The 17,926-nt window shown below is 57.7% G+C and overlaps 1 protein-coding gene and 1 long non-coding RNA gene across 2 annotated transcripts; one reads left to right on the plus strand and one right to left on the minus strand.

Moving 5' to 3' along the window:
* The first annotated feature begins 423 nt into the window (after positions 1-423).
* Positions 424-4,360, plus strand: LOC142067330 (adenosine receptor A3-like). The gene is made up of 4 exons (XM_075115851.1): positions 424-758; positions 1,356-2,255; positions 3,264-3,365; positions 3,521-4,360. The coding sequence occupies exons 1-2, from the start codon at positions 424-426 to the stop codon at positions 1,972-1,974; spliced, it is 954 nt and encodes a 317-aa protein (XP_074971952.1). The 3' UTR covers positions 1,975-2,255; positions 3,264-3,365; positions 3,521-4,360.
* A 12-nt stretch (positions 4,361-4,372) lies between these two features.
* Positions 4,373-8,358, minus strand: LOC142067331 (uncharacterized). Its single transcript, XR_012663994.1, has 4 exons — positions 8,042-8,358; positions 6,517-6,626; positions 5,884-6,398; positions 4,373-5,648 (listed from the first exon to the last, which is right to left on the minus strand). It is a non-coding gene; the product is annotated as an uncharacterized LOC142067331 (long non-coding RNA).
* Between the last annotated feature and the right edge of the window lie 9,568 nt (positions 8,359-17,926).

Raw genomic sequence — 17,926 nt, forward strand, 5'->3', positions numbered from 1 at the left:
CTGGTAGGCACCACAGAGCACCCTGGACTGGGGAGGAAGCTGTGCATTGGGGGCTAAAGCAGACGAGCAGAATTGCCACATCCAGCAGGTAGCCACTGTGGTTTGTCACTCTGCTGCCACTGTAACACAGGCTCATCTACAAAAGTTCATATGCTGAAACCCCAAGGAGACAGAAAGAAAGAAGTTACAGGGTTTGTAGAAGGTCTGATAAATGGATCTTCATGGATAATTTGTTCTGATCATCTTTAAAGAGTGAGTTGTGTATGCGGATAGGAAAGTGTGCCAAATTCTGTATGAGAGACTTAGTTTAAACTAAGACAAAGAGGGAGGAGCTGGCTCTGAGCTTGCTGTTGGAGGGAAAAAAACCAAGAGTTCAGCACAGCGTTTCTTAATTTTGGATGTAAAAAGCCTCAGATGTCCAAAATGTCATTAGGCAGCCTAGATGTGGCCTATATCGTAATGGAGTCTGTTATTGGGATATCTGCAGTGGTGGGCAATGCTTTGGTGATCTGGGCAGTGAAGCTGAACCCAGCTCTTCAGAAGACCACCTTCTTCTACATCGTTTCACTGGCACTTACTGACATAGCCATGGGGATCATCGTCATGCCGCTCGCTGTCATCATGAGCCTGGGAGTCGTCACCCATTTCTACTCCTGCCTGTTCATGTGCTGCCTGATGATGATCTTTTCTCATGCCTCGGTCCTGTCTCTCCTGGCCATCGCAGTCGACAGGTACCTGCGAGTGAAGCTGCCGACCAGGTGAGTCTGGGCGAAGGTCCCGTCTCATCACCTTTTCCCCATTTATCTCCCCCCTTATTTCTTCGTTCTCCCTTGTTTGCAGCATCATAGGGCTTCCTGGGCATCATCAGTTCTCTGAAACTCACACAAAAGCAGAGGCTCCCAAAGTGTAGACGATGGAGCACCAGCAGTGTGGGCACTCCTGGAAATTCAGCAATGCCTAAAAAATCTTAAGCTACAGAGATCAGGGAAGGGCTGCTCATAAATGTGTATATGCTTGAAGTCAGGATAAGGTGGTGGTCTTTAGGTTTCCCCCGAGAGACAGCCATGCTGCTCTGCTGATGTAAGTTAAAACGTACCAGCGTTTCTGAGAAAGGGTTTGACCCTGCATCTGTAGGGTCTCATTTAAAAGGGATCGGTGACTGTTTGGAGATTCCCCTACAGTTTCAAAATACACTTTAAATGTCAGAAACTGCTAAGAACCCACTGCACAGAACCGTGCTTAACTCGAATGAGGCCAACCAGAATTGAGTGCTTAAAAGCCCAAGTTCCTGAATATTGCAGCTCTTTTTTCTGAAGACTCGCGTCTAACATGGCTGATGCTTCCTGCCCTCCCAGGTACAGGGCAGTCGTCATGAAGAAAAGGATTTGTGTGACTCTGGGACTCTGCTGGCTTGTGGCCGTGCTGGTGGGCCTGGTCCCCATGCTGGGGTGGAACCAGCACACAGGCAGCTCCAGCTACATCGAGTGTCGCTTTTTGGCTGTGATGAAAATGGATTATGTGGTGTATTTCAGCTTCTTCACCTGGATTGTCCTTCCCTTGCTCATCATGTGTGCCCTCTACGCTGAGATTTTCTATATCATGTCGATAAAACTAAGCCTGAGCTCAGCCAGTCTTCCAGGAGGAGAAACAGCTTGTGGGAAGGAAAAAAAAATGGCCAAACATCTGGCCCTCATCCTCTTCTTGTTTGCAGTGTCTTGGCTGCCTCTGGGCGTCCTGAACTGCATTTTGTACTTCTGCCCCTCCTGCACCATCCCACGGCCTCTGATGTACCTGGGCATCCTGCTGTCTCATGCCAACTCGGCCATGAACCCCATCGTCTACGCCTTCAAAATACAGAAGTTCAAAGAAACATACGCGTTCATTCTAAGGACTTACATCCTGCTCCAGAAGTCAGAGCTGGTTATTTCTAGTGCGGAGCACACAGTGAAGCAGCCGGGAGTGAGCAGCGTCTGAGCTGCGCCCCGCTCGGCAGCCTGCCCAGGCCGATACAGCAGCCGACACAGCGTGGGAGCGACACGGGTGGGGTGGGAACGGGCCAAACCCCGAGGCTCGTTCCTCAGATCGCGCGTTCTGGAGCGACGGTTGCGTGCGCGTGTCTGTGTCCAGCTCGTGAAGCGGTGGACAGTGCAATGCCGAGTGGAGGTTCTAGCTGACTCCCAAAAGGGGTTTCTTTCCAAAGGCGTTTCTTTGAAAGGATTTTCTTTAGAAACTCCTCTGCATTTCCGAGGGAAAAGGTGCGAGGTGTTGGGAGCAGAGCGGGGGCTCCACGGGGGGCGCTGGGTGCGGGGGGGAGATGGGCGCTGCCTTGTGTTTTGTCTGTAGCGCTCGGGAGCCCTGCGGGCTTAGGCGGGGTTTGGCAGAGCCCGGGCGCGGGCCCAGCTCAGCCGGGAGGGGGTGGCGGCTCCCCGTGGGGCTTTCCCCACCGCCCGGGGTACCGGCTGCCCCGGCCCCCTCTCTCGGGCTGGCGCAGGTACCCGTGCAGCTGCAGGGGGGCCAGGGCCGGGGCCACCTCCGCAGCCCCTCAGACTGACCTCGAAGCGCAGCACAAGGCTCTCGCAGGCAGCCCATGGGCACGCTTGGCTCCAGCCGGTTGACAGGAAAGCTGACGTTAGTCTTTGGCACTACTCTGCCCTGGCTAACGGCTCTTCCTTTAAGAGTATTTGCTTTGTCTTTTCAGCTCTATTAAAGGAAACTGTTTCTCAAATTGGTGGAGCTACAAAGAAATGCTCTGCCACGGAGCAAACCTCTCTGTAAATGCCAAGCCACTATAAGATGTAAAAAGAAGCCGGACCTTGGCTGCCAGATTCCTGCTTGCACAAAGAGCAGTGCAGCAAAATGCAGTCAAAAGGACCCGGGCCTGGGCGGGGGGCTTGGAGGCCAGCTGCTGGCAGGAGGGTGCTCCGTGGTCTGAAAATGCCCTGACCCACTCAGTGGGGCGGCAGCACCTGCATGTGGAAAGTTGCTTTGGAATGGAAAGCAAGTGGGCAGCCTTTGTGCAAGGTTTTGTTTGTACCAGCCCATAAAATGTAATTGCATTAGATCCTCCCATAGCTTTTTCTTAGAAGGCAGGTGCTTTCCCATGGGGACACAGACAGCCTAAAAGATGCCCACAACACTGCTGATGCTATCAGGGCACAGGCTCTTGGGTCTCTTTTTGTCTGTCCTTTTTAGCAGCTGTGGACTGGAGATGTGTTCAGAAAAATGCCTGTCTTCTGAAAACCCATGTCCATGTGCCTGCGTAGGTGTGTGACCCGGGACTGGAAACCCGCTGCTGAGCAGAGGGAAGAGTCTTGCTTCGTACCCAGCCTGCGCGGTACACCGAGCCCACATTGCCTGGGCTGGAGGTGAGGTGTAAAATGCTTCATCGGCTCGTTTCATGACCCTCAGGCTCACGATCAGGCTCAGATCATGCAAGGGGCTGCTGCAGCCGTTGCTGCGAGAGGAGGGGACCATTGCCTTCCCGGCATGTATGTGATAATCTGTGCTTTCCTTGCCCCAGCTCCCCGTGCTTCTAAGGAGAAATAAAAGATCCAAAGGAAGAAAGCCCTTTGGGCCCCCCGTCCCCACCGATGCAGCCGAGGGCAACGCCACCAAACCCAGCTGAGCTGCACCTGCCCTGACCGGGGCCGAATGGGGTGTTTCCACCCAGCACCCCCTGTTCCCACCGGGTTCCTGCCAGGGAAGGCACAAGGTGCACTTATTTTCTTCAGCTGCTTCCTCCGCCAGGCAGCATCTGTTTCCTGTCCTAAATATGAAAGAACCAGGTTGCGAAGCTGCAGCGACTCCTCTTTCACCAAAGGAGGACAAGCCTGTGCCCTTCCGTGTCTCTGCCCTGCATGAGCGTGGTTTCTCCCAGGGGCGCCCCGGGGAGCCGCAGGTGCTGCATCCCTCCTCATGGCCCCGCATCCTCCGTCCCTGGGCACTCGGCTCCTCTCCCACCGCCCTCCTTCAGCCCCAGCATCAGGGAACACTGGGCTGGAGGTTTTTACGGCTTGCAAAGTAATTAATCCCTCCCTGCACAGAGGAGTCAAACGGGGCCGGAGCATGGGATCAGGGAGCATTTTGGCATGGAAACCACCTCTGCCCTCCCCTTCTCGCTATTTACTTACAGGTGTCCAACCCCAGATCCCGACCAAAGGGCTCCCTCCTTCACGTCTCTACCAAATTCTCTCCCGCAGCATGCATTGTGCTCCTGCTGAGAGGCTTAGGGGAGCATATGGCTGGGCTCAGGCAGCAGAGCCCTGTACGTCGGTGCTAGCAATCCTCTGCTTATCTCTGCTGACGGCTATGCTCTGTGCGCGCGCGTGTATGCATATAAATATATGCTTCCGTAATATGTAATCCTTCTGCTAGTTGTGTCAGTGTGGTTGGAGTATTTGGATGCCTTCGCTGCCACATACAGTAATATTTTTTCATAAAAACAGTTGCAGTTTGAAGCAGGCCGCCTTGTGCAGGCTGAGAAAGCTGGCAGCAGGAGGGGCTGTGAGTAAGAAGGATCAGGCTCAGCTGCGCACGGGTCCAGGACTCATTTTTCCATTCCTTCATGGTATCAGGTGGGCATCAGCCATCGAGCAAAGGCAGAGAGTCTGTCGGACATCTCAGCAGTCTGCTCTGGACAAGTGGGAGGATGATGCTGAGGTGGATGGTACGGTCTTTGTCAGCCCCTGGGCTCACGGGCATCCCTGGGGACTTCAACACCCGCCGATCCACAGCCCCGTCCAGTCACCCAGGGGGGCTCTGGCCGTCCCCGCGGCCCCGTTGCTGTTGAGAGCTCCTGGCTGTAGCTCAGAGCAGCGCCCAGGAGTGCTGGTGTGACCCAGCCCGAGGTGGAAGGAAGGACCAGACCCCTCTCTGTTTCCCACCACCTCCTACTCCCTGTCCTGCTGCGTGGCACCCGGCCGGCTCCCCGTCCCCTGCTCCTGCCTGCCCCAGCTGCAGGCTGGGCTCTTGGAGCTGGGGCACCCCCGGAGCGCTCGCAGCCCAAGAGAAGCTCAGCAGGGGGCTGCTGCCACACAAAGCTACCTGCCTGCGAGCGGGTTGCAGCTGGAATAAGTTTGTGAGCCAGCAGTTTAAGGCTTTGGTTTAGGTTAGGATTCAAAGGTGTGCTTTTAGAACATGTTATTTAGTGCCCGCAGAGCTCTGCGGACACGGGGGCTCGAAGAGGAGCCTGTGCCCAGGGCAGGTCGGGCTGCCGCCGCAGCTCCCATGCGGCAGAGTCCAGGGGTGTCGTAGTTCTATGGGGTTAAACAGCTTTCGGATCCTGGTCCCTGAGCACTTGATGGATTTGCCATGTAAAGGCTGTAGTCAGCTTGCTCAGTTTCTTGGATGGCTCCAGCGAAAGGCTTCCAGCTGTTCCCCAGGGATCCTCCTACATCCTGATGAGATAAGGATCAGGAAGGGAATGGTCTATCTGCAATCCCAGCGGTGGCTTTGAGTGCAGATTCCCTTTTCACATCGCGGGTGGAGGGAGAAGAGACTTTCTAGAAAAAAAATTATTTCTAACTGACACACAGATGCAGGGAAAAAAATATCTCACAACAATGAACTTGCCGTGTGAGCCAACAACAGCAACAGCCGCCTTTGTTCTGGCAGGGCTGTAAAACGCTTGCAGGGAAAAAAAAAGCAGCCTCCTTGCGGGCAGCCCTGGCTGGGGGCTCGGGGGTCCCGGCCGCCCCCCCGGCGCCTGGGCTCGCACCGTGCCCATGTGCCCTGGCTGCAGCCGGGCCTCGCCGCTTTGAGGCATCGACACCCTGGGCTCTCCGTCCTCTGCAGCTTCTGCTCTTGTGCCGGGAGGTGCGGAGGAGGCTTTTTTTCCTGGGACTTTAAATAATGTTTACCTTAAGGGAAAAAAAAAAAAGCAGCTCATAAACCAAGAGGTGGCGAGTGGCGAGTGCTGTCCTGGCCCTTCCCTGCCCTGACAGGAAGCAAAAGCAAAGCAGAAAGAGGCTGTGAATGTGAAGCAGAGTCACATCTGGCTTAACAGAGAGTGCCTATGGTCTGGTGAATAACGAGCCAAAATGAGAGTCTGGAGCCTGGTGTCGGTGACCAGTGTCATGTCACTGCCCCGTGCCTCAGTTTCCCCATCCACGGAGGGAGGAGGGTCAATCTGGTCTTGACAGAGTGCTCTGTGAGCTGGGAAGGGCTGGACAGGGGAAGGTCCTTTGGGTTTCCTTGGGAAACTTCCCACTGGGATATTGTTTCACCTGCCCCCTCGGATACGGGGGCACAGCGATGTTAAAAAAATGCTGTCAGTATTTCTCACAGATGGGAAAACCTGAAGAAAATTCTCCCCCCGGTAGGTACGTGTACAGCTTTGCTGGAAGACAAAGGTCACTGTCCTTGGAATCCAGGTTTTGTTCCAACAATGATTTCAGCCACTGTCAAAAGCAAATTGTCAGTGGAGGATCAGATCTGGAAAGCTCTTCTTCCCTTCCACGTCCCGTTCCCTGAGCTTGGACTGCGCTGGAAATCGGGGGATTTCTCGTGGTGACTCACCGGCAGTGTTTTGAACAGACAGAAGAGGGTGCAAACGCGTGTCTGCTGCTGCCTGCTCTCTCGTGCGACAGCCCTGCAGGGTCTCAGGCTTGGCTGGTCCTGAGCGTTACCTAAAGCAGAGCAGTAAGGCTAGAGAGCGCGTACAGCGCCGGGCTCGGTCAGCTCAGCGGCGGCCGGCGCCGGCAGATGGTGCTGCAAAACGCGCTGCTGCCTGGGGCAGCCGGTGGCCAGCCGTGGGGGGCCATGTGGCAGCGTGGGAGCCCCCGGCCCCTGCGCCCGCTGAGCCCCGGCCCTCCGCATCGCCGCGCGGCACCCCCGCACCCGCGGCACCCGCACCCGCGGCACCTGCGCCCACAGCACCCGCACCCGCGGCACCTGCGCCCACAGCACCCGCACCCGCGGCACCCGCGCCCCACAGCACCCGCACCCGCGGCACCCGCTCCCAGAGCACACGCACCCACAGCACCCGCACCCGCGGCACCTGCGCCCACAGCACCCGCACCCACGGCACCCGCACCCGCGGCACCCGCGCCCATAGCACCCGCACCCGCGGCACCCGCTCCCAGAGCACACGCACCCACAGCACCCGCACCCACGGCACCTGCGCCCATAGCACCCGCACCCGCGGCACCCGCTCCCAGAGCACCCGCACCCGCGGCACCCGCACCCACGGCACCCGCGCCCATAGCACCCGCACCCGCGGCACCCGCTCCCAGAGCACACGCACCCACAGCACCCACACCCACGGCACCCGCGCCCATAGCACCCGCACCCGCGGCACCCGCTCCCAGAGCACCCGCACCCGCGGCACCCGCACCCACGGCACCCGCGCCCATAGCACCCGCACCCGCGGCACCCGCTCCCAGAGCACACGCACCCACAGCACCCACACCCACGGCACCCGCGCCCACAGCACCCGCGCCCACAGCACCCGCGCCCCACAGCACCCGCGCCCATAGCACCCGCACCCGCGGCACCCGCGCCCACAGCACCCGCACCCACAGCACACGCGCCCCACAGCACCCGCACCCACAGCACCCGCGCCCCACAGCACCCACGCCCCACAGCACCCACGCCCCACAGCACACGCGCCCCACAGCACACGCGCCCCACAGCGCCCGCGCCCACAGCACCCGCGCCCCCAGCACCCACGACCCACAGCACACGCACCCGCGGCACCCACGGCACCCGCGCCCCCAGCACCTGCACCCACAGCACACGCACCCACAGCACACACACCCCACAGCACACACGGCCCACAGCACACACGGCCCACAGCACCCGCGCCCACAGCACACGTGGCACCCGCGCCCAGAGCACATGCACCCACAGCACCCGCGCCCCCAGCGCCCGCACCCACAGCACACGCACCCACAGCACACACACCCCACAGCACACGCGCCCCACAGCACACGCGCCCCACAGCTCTCCGGGGCAGCCTTAGCCCGGGGTCTGACAGTGGGAGGGATCAGGGTGGAAATAAACAGCGCTAATGCCAGGAGGGCCAGGGCAGCGCCGGGATAACCTGCATCGCCGGTGATCTCTCAGAACACGTGGCTTTGCCTGATTTCTCAGGCAGCATGCGTGGGCACCGGGGCACCTCCTGCAGAGACAGCCCGTCCCTCCTCCCCGCCGTCTGACACTGTGAGTGGGAGCGGAGCGACCGGCATCGCTCCCAGGGCTTCACAGGGCACCGCAGTGGGGATGAGCGGCACGGCGACGACCTGCTGATCGCAGGGAACGTGGCCCAAACTCTCGCTGGGTGAGCAGGGGGGCTGCCGTGGGGTGTTTCCTGCCCAGTGGGTTTGCACGTCTCCTGAGCAGGCTGCCAGCCTTTGCCCCGCTTCGGGAAGAGCTCCGCTCCTTTTAAGTCCAGGGGGCCCGTGAAGCTCTCCTGCGGCAGCCGTCTCCATGTATGGGGATGGCATCCCTTCCCCGGGAGGGTGCTTGGCGCTGCCCCGCTGCTCTCCACGGGCACGGCCGCTCTCGCTGCCCTGCGCGGGGGCAGGGGGAGATGCTGCTCCAGAAGTGAAACCTGTACTCAGAAAACAGCAAGAACTGGTGCGATACTTATGCTCCCTATGTGGTTTTGCTCGGCTGGATTATGTGGCTTTGTATTTTAAACCTCTTGAAACCCGGGAGTGAGTGTATCTGTTTGCTCTTCTGGCTTGGCTCGTTAGGGAGCGCAGCGCCTGCGTAGGAGGGAGCCCGGGCTGTCAAACCAGTATGGCCCAGTGGGTTTGCCCGTGAGATGGCAGGGCCGCAGCGGCCGCAGCTTTGGAATTGCTCCTGGGTGTCAGCCCCCGGAGCTCCCTCAAGTACGAACAGGGCAGGAGTGCAGGGATAGGGGCTTGGGTGACTATTTATTTTTGTGCATTTCAAAATTAATTGCATTATAACTGGAGTTTCTTTATGGTTTTCTCTGGGCGTGGCTATGGGGCGGGTGAAGCTGCGGGCGGGCAGAGCAGCAGGCACAGGAGCCCGTTTGATGCCAGGTCCACTCTCTTGCACAGCGCTGGTCTTTCCCAGCCCGTGGGAGCAGCGATTCCCCCTGGTTATCCAGCTCTTCCTGCCCAATGCTGTTCCTTTCTCTCAGAGCAGCCGGGGCCGGGAGTGAATTGTTTCACGCTGCGTTTTTCTTGCTGACCTATTAGTTACGGGCCAAAAGGATTTGCAGGGCGCTGCGAACAGCTGACCCCCATTTGTGCGGTAGCCAGAACCCTTCCACGGTCTTGGCCCTCCTCTCCCTTCCCCATTACCACCAGATGACTTTTGGTGCTGTGACATATCACCCCGCGGTGGGCTGGTCCTTGCCCCGCCGCAGCACGCCGTGCTGGAGAAGCTGGGCAGAAAGCGCCGCGCCGCCTTTGCTGTTGGGTTGCGATGTTGTCCCAGCGGCCGAGGACCCGTCCTGGGAGCTGCCGCTGCCGCAGCGCGCCTGCGCCTGGGTTGGACTCCCCCAGACTGCAGCTACTGGGGTTTGGTGTCTGGGCTGGGTTTGGCGAGGCAGGGTGTGTGCGTACACATGTGCGATGCTGGTCCTGCGCTGCCAGCGAGGCCGCGGACACTCGCCGCATCCCCCTGAACCCGCAGGGTGCTCTCCCTTCTCAGCTGGCACCTCTCCCAAACCTGGCAAAGCCCAGGTAGTGCCGGCACCGAAGCGTCCACCGCTGTGGCACGAGCCTCACCCTGCTCTGTGCGTGGGGCAGGTCTGCAGGAGAGCTGCTCCGCCAGCACCCAGCGCACCCCGACAAACCCGGCAGAAGGGGACAAAAGCTGTGAGCGGGGTGAGATACCCCGGTGCTGGTGGCTGTCCCGGCTCCCCGTACTGAGCGGCACAAACCCCATCGTTCCCGCGTGCAGCAGTGACGATTTAGCAAAGCAAAGGACCGGGCTGGCCACCCCGTCCCCCTGCGGAAAGTGGCGTCTCAGCGCCGCTGTCCCCCAGGTCCCAGCCACGGGCTGTCCCTGCCCCGTCTCCTGTAACTCAGAATTTCTCCATATTCATCTGAGCCTACCTGGCACGGTGATAGCCTGTTTATTTTGAAGAACAAACAGCACTGGGATGGTTTCTCCTGCTCTTTAAAGTGGCCTTGTGGCTTTGCAACACTTGGGAAATGCAGCTTTCTGGGATATTTTGTTCCCAGAAGTCCTTTTCCAACTTATGGCACAGCAATATAGAGACATCACTCACCAAGCGACAGCGGTTTTGAGCGTTCACCTCCCATATAACACGAGAGGAAATTACTTCTCCGTTTCTTTCTAAAAGCCTTTCTGCACAGCTGTTACCAGGCACCTGGCTGGCGGCAGCAAACACGGGATCCTGCCGGGGCTGGGTGCCTGCCGCACACCCGGCACTGCCCAGGGCTCCTGCACAGCACAGAACTCTCCATCCTCGCTCTTCCTTAAAGATTGTTTTAAAATCCCATAAAAATTACATAAAATAAATCATGGGTAGATGAAAGGGAGGATTGAGCTGGCAGGAGGTTCTTTAAAGCGGCACTATTTACACAAATTGTCTGGCCGATGTGAGAGAAACTGTTTTGACATTTTATTAACTATTCTGCTGGTAATTTTGCATCTAAGTATGGCAAGGCTGGGGCAGGCAGGATGGGGTGAAGCGCCAGAGCCGAGGCCCTGAGCTCCCTTCCCAGCTCTTATTTACACCACCAGCAAACTAACCGCAGCGGACTGCAACTTACAGCGCCTCTTTCTCTTACAAGAGAGAGGGAGGAAAGTGCCGCTGCTCCGCCGGTAGCAGCCGCCGGAGGAGAGGAGCCGCCCAGCACGGGCAGCACCCGCTGCTGCTACTGCCCTGCCCGGCCCCGGGGCGGGGGGTGAGGGCACGGCGTGCGAACCCCACTCAGCAGCTTCTGCGTATCGGCCCGTCTCCAGCAAGGGCTGAGCGGACACCACCTGAAACGAGTGGCTCTAACATCAACCGCAGTAAATATATGTGCTTAACATTGGGTCACTGAATTATTCTGAATTCTGAATGTTTAGCTCATCCCAGCCCACAAATGTCCTGGGTTAGATGAATGTTACCGAGGGGAGACAGAGACGGCACCTGGGCTCTAAAAGCCCTCTGGAAACAAGCTGCGGTCACGGTCTGCAAAGCATTTGCTCCCTTTCAAACAACAGGTGCCTCCCTTTCTTTTTCCTGAGCAAAAATCCAAAGTTTAGACAAATGATTGAAGATGCAGCCTCTTCTCCCTAGTAACAAGCGATAGGAGGAGAGGAAACGGCCTCAAGCTGCGCCAGGGGAAGTTTAGGTTGGATATTAGGAAAAACTTCACCGAAAGGGCTGTCAGGCCCTGGCACAGGCTGCCCAGGGAGGTGGTGGAGTCTCCATCCCTGGAGGTATTTAAAAGAAGGGGAGACATGGTGCTTGAGGATATGGTTTAGTGGTGGCCTTGGCAGTGGTAGGTTAGCGGTTGGACCCGATGATCTTAACGGTCTTTTCCAACCTTAGCGATTCCATGATTCTGTGATTGGATCCAACCTGAAGCTGAAGGCACGGCCGCTCTTTGGCACTTAAAAGCCCATTGGCACGTTCTGAATCGCACTGCTGGCTCCCTCCCGCTGGCTCCCTTTCAAGTTAGACAATTATTTCCAGCCTCTCCGAGCGCTCCGCATCCTTGAGCAGGGGTGAGCCTCCCTGCCGCCCTCGCCCGTGCCCCGCGGTGCCCACCCGTGGGCTGGGTGGGCGCAGGCGCCTTCGTCCCGGGCGGCTGCAGAGCAAAACGACTGCGGTGCAACTTGTGGAGGTGAAAGATGCTCATCGTATGCAGAAATGTTTTTTTTATTATTACTAATAATAAAGCTAATAGTGCGTGGTTTCTGGCCAAGACAAGACCCGTGTAAGGCAGTGGGGCCTTATGGCTACACAAACACGGGTACGGTGGCAGAGGCGTGTGGATCTTGGCCTCTCTCCGGGCAGGGACACAAGCTCCTGGGGGGCTTGTGCCGCGCTGCGCCTCCTCCGAGCCACAGGGCGTGTGGGTCGGGGTCTCCCACCCCATCTCTTGCCCCGGCCATTCCCCTCACCCAGTACCCCCCGCCATGCAGCTGCAGGGAGCCCGGCGGGACGTCGCCCACCTCAGCAACTGGCCATTCCTGGGTCACGACCGGCAGGAATTTGGCTGCCACACAGGTGAGGGCTGTGAGTCCGGGTGTGCCTGGCCCCATCCTTCACCTTCCCCGGGTCTGGCTTCTCACCTCTCATGTTTTGTGGAAACCTCCTGCCATGGTGAGTGCTCTGGGATGGGGAACATCTTTGTGTAATTGGTTTATGAAACGTGAGTTGCTCCCGAACTGGACTAATTCATCATCGTCAGTGTAACTACTTGGAGTCGGGGGAGAGCTTATATTTCCCCTGGATATCTTTTAAGTGCTTTTTTCCTGCCTTTAGTCCTCTAATCAAACCAAGGTTTTATTTATAGTATGGCCATTTACGTCTGGGTAAGCCCAGAGTGGCCCCAATGGCTTAAAAGGATTTACTCTAGATTTACAGGGGTGTAATGAACAGAGGGATTTGGTCCTGTGGCTGCAGTAATCCTCTCGGAGGTGGACGCAGAGGCTTTCCCCCGAGGAACAGTAATTCACATGAAGATGGACAAATGAAAGCCCACAGGCCCGTTCTGAAGGCGTAAGGAGCCGGCGGCTCCCCAACAAGAGCGGCGCAGCAGTGCAGCTGCACGGGCGTCCACGGGGCCGGTGCTCCCCGTGTACCCCCAGCCCCGCGGTGCCCCCACGGAGGCTCTGCTGGGAAATACAGTCCTGGTTCGCGATACCTCCCGTCGGCGCGGCTCGGAGCAGGGGAGGCACGAGGCTGCAGTGCCCGTCTCACGCAGCCGTGCAGCAACAGCTTCCCGGGACAGAAAACGAGGGGCAGCCGCAAATGAAGGTGCCGGTCTTTATTTGATCAGAGACGCCACTGAAACCAAACCGCTTTCCAGGGAGGTGGTCCTGAGGGGTACGAAGTGCCCGGAGCCTCCCCGGCAGCCTGGCTCCGCGCCGGACCGGCCTCCGCAAACAGGAAGATGAGCCGGAGGCAGCCGGGCTCGGGAGGCTGTCAGGGCCCAGGCTTACCGGGGAGGCTCTTTAGGAAGGAAGCATTGTTTATACCTTCTTATTTTTAATTTATGTCTATTTAGCTCCTGCCCTTTCCATGATGTGTGGCAGAAATTGAGGCCCTTTTTGTTCTACAATTAACTCAAAGATGTTATTTGGTTCCTTAGGAAAACAAATCTGATTTATTTTTCGTTACTGTCTGTTTGCAGCAAATCACACACAAATCTCTCACTGGAGTAGAAAGCTCAGCTTTTCTAATGACAGTTATTGCCAAGATTGCTGCCCTGATTTTGGGGGAAATAAATTGTTCTCAGACACTTGCCCCAATACACAGTTTTGGAGTCTTATAACGATGTATCTGGAGTTTGCCTGTAAAATAGGTTAGCGCTGGAGGAATCGCAACGCACTTTATAGTGGAAGGGAACTTAAACCAAGTATATTGCTGGCTAAATAATAGCACAACATTTGCTACTGGCCTAAGAATATGATTTATTACCTATTTTGTGCAGCTTTACAGCACCTCAGAGCCCCAGAAGGAGCTGTGAGGTGATGGGACGGCCATATTTATGGGAGATTGGATGGCACAACCATGACAATTTTTTGCTGAAGATGAAATATGGGAAATGCATGTCTGGAAGCACAGTGAGATAAAGCATTAGTGTTTCCATCCCCTCAGGTCCTTGCTGTTTCCGCTCCGCTTCAAACGCACGGGGCGGGGGGGATGGGACTGCTGAGTTGGGCTTTGCTCATTTGTCAGACGGGAAATGCAAATCGCGCTTGCTCAAGGTTTCCATGCGGGGATGGAGCGGGGGGAGCCCCCGAGCCTGCCTGGGACCCGTGTGAGTGGGGCGCAGGGTGGGCACCTGAGCTGAGAGCTGGGCTGGACACATATACAGACAGACAGATTGATTTATATATACGTGAAACTGCTGTTATTAGGTGGCCGGATGGAGTCCAGGCAGCGTGGGCCTTCCACCACCCCAGCCCCAGCTGCGAGCACGCGCCGCCTCCGGGGTGGATGGCTGCCGCATCTCTCGAGGTGGTCCTTGTCCCCAAAACTCAGCGCTCGGCTGCGGGGCAGAGCGGGGAGAAGAGCTGCGCCCGGAGCAGAGAGACCTGTCGCCGAGCGCTGCCCCTTTACGAAGCTGTTTGCTGCACACCGGCCAGTGTTTGATTTCCTTATCTCGTGGAAGTTTAATTTGCTGAGGAAATCCTGTCCCCCCTGGCATCGGCATGGCCTCATGCCATGCTCCGCAGTCATTAAGGCAGGAAGGATCTTCAGGGCAGCCCCGTTACCACCGGTCTGACGAGCACGTGGCCAAGGGTCCGCAGCAGATAATGCCGTGCGAGGATAAATCGCAGCATTTCAGGTTCCTTGGTTACCCAGGGCAAACCTTGCTCTCAAAATAGCAAGGCCACTGACAAATGTGGGATTTATGGCCACCTTCTGCTGCAGCCTGAAAGGCTCTTCGCCATCCCGGGGAGCAGAGGCTCAGAGGTGTCGTTCAGGGGCCTTTGCTGGAAACATACCTGCTCCAGACCCAGCTTTGTAAAGCCGGGGAGCTCTCTGCCCTGCCTGGCAGCCCGTGGGTCTAGCCCAGCCGTGCTGTGGCACATATTTGAGGGAGTGGGTCAGTCTTTGTGTTTTAAACGGTGGAGAAGCCACAGCTCGCACTAGCATCACCCAAGAGCTGCTGGTCCGCCCCGTCAAAGGGCTGCATCTCGCTTTTGCTGCGAGTCCTTCTGGCTCCAGCTCCCAAGTGCTGCGTGTTGCTCTGCCATCCAAAACCACCTCGTCTGCAGCAGTGCCATTTTCCTGGGTGGATATTTCAAAGCTGCAATTAGCTCATTTTTAACGCCCCTTAGACCAGTTCCAGTCTTCTGGAGTCCAAACCTAAGAGAAGATTTTCAGGGCAGATGGAAGCCTGCTGGCTCCTCTCTCCCATGTTTTCCCACCCAGTTTAAAGTGTGGACAAGGACCCAGTGCTGTGAGCAGTGCTGGGCTCCAGTAGCCCTCGCAGACCCGCAGCCAGCTCCCAATTCCTGCCCACCGGGAAGGAAAAAGCAGCACCGGCCGCATGCATTACTCTACAAGGCAAATCAGTCAGCACCAGGCGAGCAGCCGTGGCATGGCAAGGAGGAGGAGATCCTGGTGTCTGCGATCCTGGTGAGCTCACCTCAGCCCCTCTGTTTGCTCAGGATGGGGGGCTGAAGGGCGCCCACGGCCCCTCCACACCTCCTGGCCGGAATGGCATGGGAGCTCAGCTCGGAGCGGGCGAAGATGGGGATGGAGCAGCTCCATGAGATGTAGGAGAGATGAGTCCGAGGGAGCGGCACTCGCCTTGCTTCAGAGTCATGAAGTTTGCTGCTGGCACCACTTGCTCACTCACAGCCCAAGAAAAACATCCCTCCCAGCCCTCCTGGCAAACCACGGATCCGCCAGCACAGAGGCAACGTGGCCGTGGCTCTGCATCGCCGTCCCTCCATGCTGCCTTCGGGAGGGAGCGCCGGACCCGCTCCATCCCTGAGCGCTGGCTCGCCGAGGCAGCTCGACCTGCCAGGGGCTGGCCCGTGGCCAGGTGAGCGAGAAGCTCCTCTCCTCTTCCTCCTCCTCGCTGGCACAGGGGCTGTGGGGTGGAGACCACAGGCTCTGTCGCCAGTCCTGGTGGGGTATTGGGTGGGTTTGGAGGAGAAACAGCTCCAAATGAGAGGCTACCGGTCCCAACCCGCCTGTGGTCCTCTGTAACCGATGTCCCTGCCACCAGCAGAGCTCAGCCAAAAGCATCACAGCTTTGACAGGGTGATGCCAGTGGGCCGGCAGCACAGAGCCTTGTTCCATAGGGATTTGCAGGTCACAGCACAAGTCACCATGCACAGGGGAGATATGGCGACGCTGGAAGAACCACGCTGAGGACATTTCTCAGCAACTGCAAGGTATTAGTCATTCTCATTCTGCATCAAACTTCAATGGAAAAACCCCATGTGCGAGCCGCCAGGACACCTGCCTGTTGGGAAGACTCCGGGTGAAGCAGCAGAAGTGACCAAGCCCCAGCAAAACCGGCGTCGAAGAGCTGCTGCCCGTGTCGAAGCGGTTGCAGCGGTGTGCCTGGACGATCCCAGTCGGAGCGACAGGGAGAGCACGGAGGGCACGTCCCCAGCTCCCGGCCAGCCCAGCAGGTGGGCGCCACACACAGGGGCAGCGTGGAGGGGCTGGAGCCAGCGCTGAGCCTCCCCGCCGCTCACTGCCGAGCGATGGAGGGCACGGAGCGGAGCTGGTGAGCAAAAGAGCTGCTCGGCAGCCCTGCCTCCCTCCCAGGGACGTGCCCCGGCAGCAACGGGTGGTGGTGACAGGAGGCATCAGTGAGAACCCGTCAGTCTGGTATGCGGCACCTCACCACAACATACAGCGCAGGCAGTAAAACAAGTGATTAAATGGCCTGATATCTTTGCGGTTTCTGTAACTCTGGAAATACAAGTGGAGTTTTCTGTTATTAAAGTAACTCCAAGAACTAGCCCCAGCCCCCCCACGAGCTCGGTACACATTCTGGTATATTAAATAGGACAGCAGCTCCTGGGAGACTTCCTGGCTGTTTTGAGTACATGTGAGATCTCCTGGCAGATAAATACCCTCATCCCCAGCATGCTGCTTCCTTGAGAAACAGCCCTGGGAGCACAGCTTCACTGCAGCCCTCCCCACCAAGCAGGTAGGATGCCAGCGATGTGCTCCTCGCTGGCCCTGCCTGCCGGCTGGAGCGGCGCTCAGTCCGACGCCCGCCCGCCCGTTTTAGTGGGAAGCCAAGAAACTAGAGGAGCCAAAACCCAGCTGTTTGCCCCCACACTGCTCGGGTCATTGCTGGGCTGTGTGCTGTGGGGTCAGCGGGTTCAGCTTTTTTTCCAATACCTGGCATTGCCTGGCATAAATGCTGATATGACTTTAGTCCATGAGACCTTAATCACCACTGTCAGTCCTACAGTGATACCATCATGTTCACGTACAAGAGTTTGTCATGTCCAAGTGGGCACGCCTTTGGGAAGCGAAAGGTTTTGGTGGCAAATAGTAAAGGCAACCAAAGCACTGTTTATGAGAATAAATGCCTGCTTTTGTTCTGAAGGCTTGTGAGTTGAAGGAAAAGATCTTGAAGTTTTTGCATGTGTATGCAGGGACAGGAGCCGTCCGTTTGTGCAGCTGGTCACAAAGCAGTGTCAGCCTTAAGCCTGTCCAGAGTTAAAGCTTCTCTTCTCAGACACAGCCATTAAAACAGGCCTGCTCCAGTGGGAGTTCGGAGTCATTACACGCTTCCTTGTAATATGGAAATTATTACCAAACAGCGCTTTGAGGAAATGCTCCACTTCCCACCTTCTGGACTCAGTTAGTAGTTTTGCAAACCCAAGCATGGGTGACCCGCGAAGGAGCCGGGAGGGCTGCAGCTGAGCCCCTGGAGCTCTCAGGGTGGGGGGACGGCACTTGCCGCACGGCGGGACAAAGGGGCCCCCGCAGCCGGCGCCCCGAGGCTGCCCCGGGGCAGGCAGTGCCGGCAGAGCCGCAGCAAAGGGGCCCAACACGCACCTGCTGAGCTCTGCGTGCATCTGCACCGTAGCGCGCTGTTATCGAGCCAGCATCTCACACACAGGCACTCTCATTGATGCTGAAACAAGCAGGCAAAAAATCTGCAGCAGTAAAAGCAGGTTTCTGCTGGCGCTGCGTCCCAGGAGGGAGCTGCTGCAGCCCCGTGTGCTGCAATCTGTGCGGGCAGATAGCGGCAGAGTCCACTCGCGCTGACACAGACAGCGCAGGCTGGCCTGCTTCTCCATGCAAACCCATCTGTTGTGTTTCTCA

The sequence above is a fragment of the Phalacrocorax aristotelis genome, chromosome 21 (genome assembly GCF_949628215.1).
Source record: "Phalacrocorax aristotelis chromosome 21, bGulAri2.1, whole genome shotgun sequence".
In the NCBI taxonomy this organism is placed as follows: Eukaryota; Metazoa; Chordata; class Aves; order Suliformes; family Phalacrocoracidae; genus Phalacrocorax; species Phalacrocorax aristotelis.

Coding starts and splice junctions, on each gene's coding strand:
- LOC142067330 (XM_075115851.1), top strand. CDS start 424: ATGTCATTAGGCAGCCTAGATGTGGCCTATATCGTAATGGAGTCTGTT. Junction 759..1,355: donor CGAGTGAAGCTGCCGACCAG/GTGAGTCTGGGC, acceptor CTGCCCTCCCAG/GTACAGGGCAGTCGTCATGA.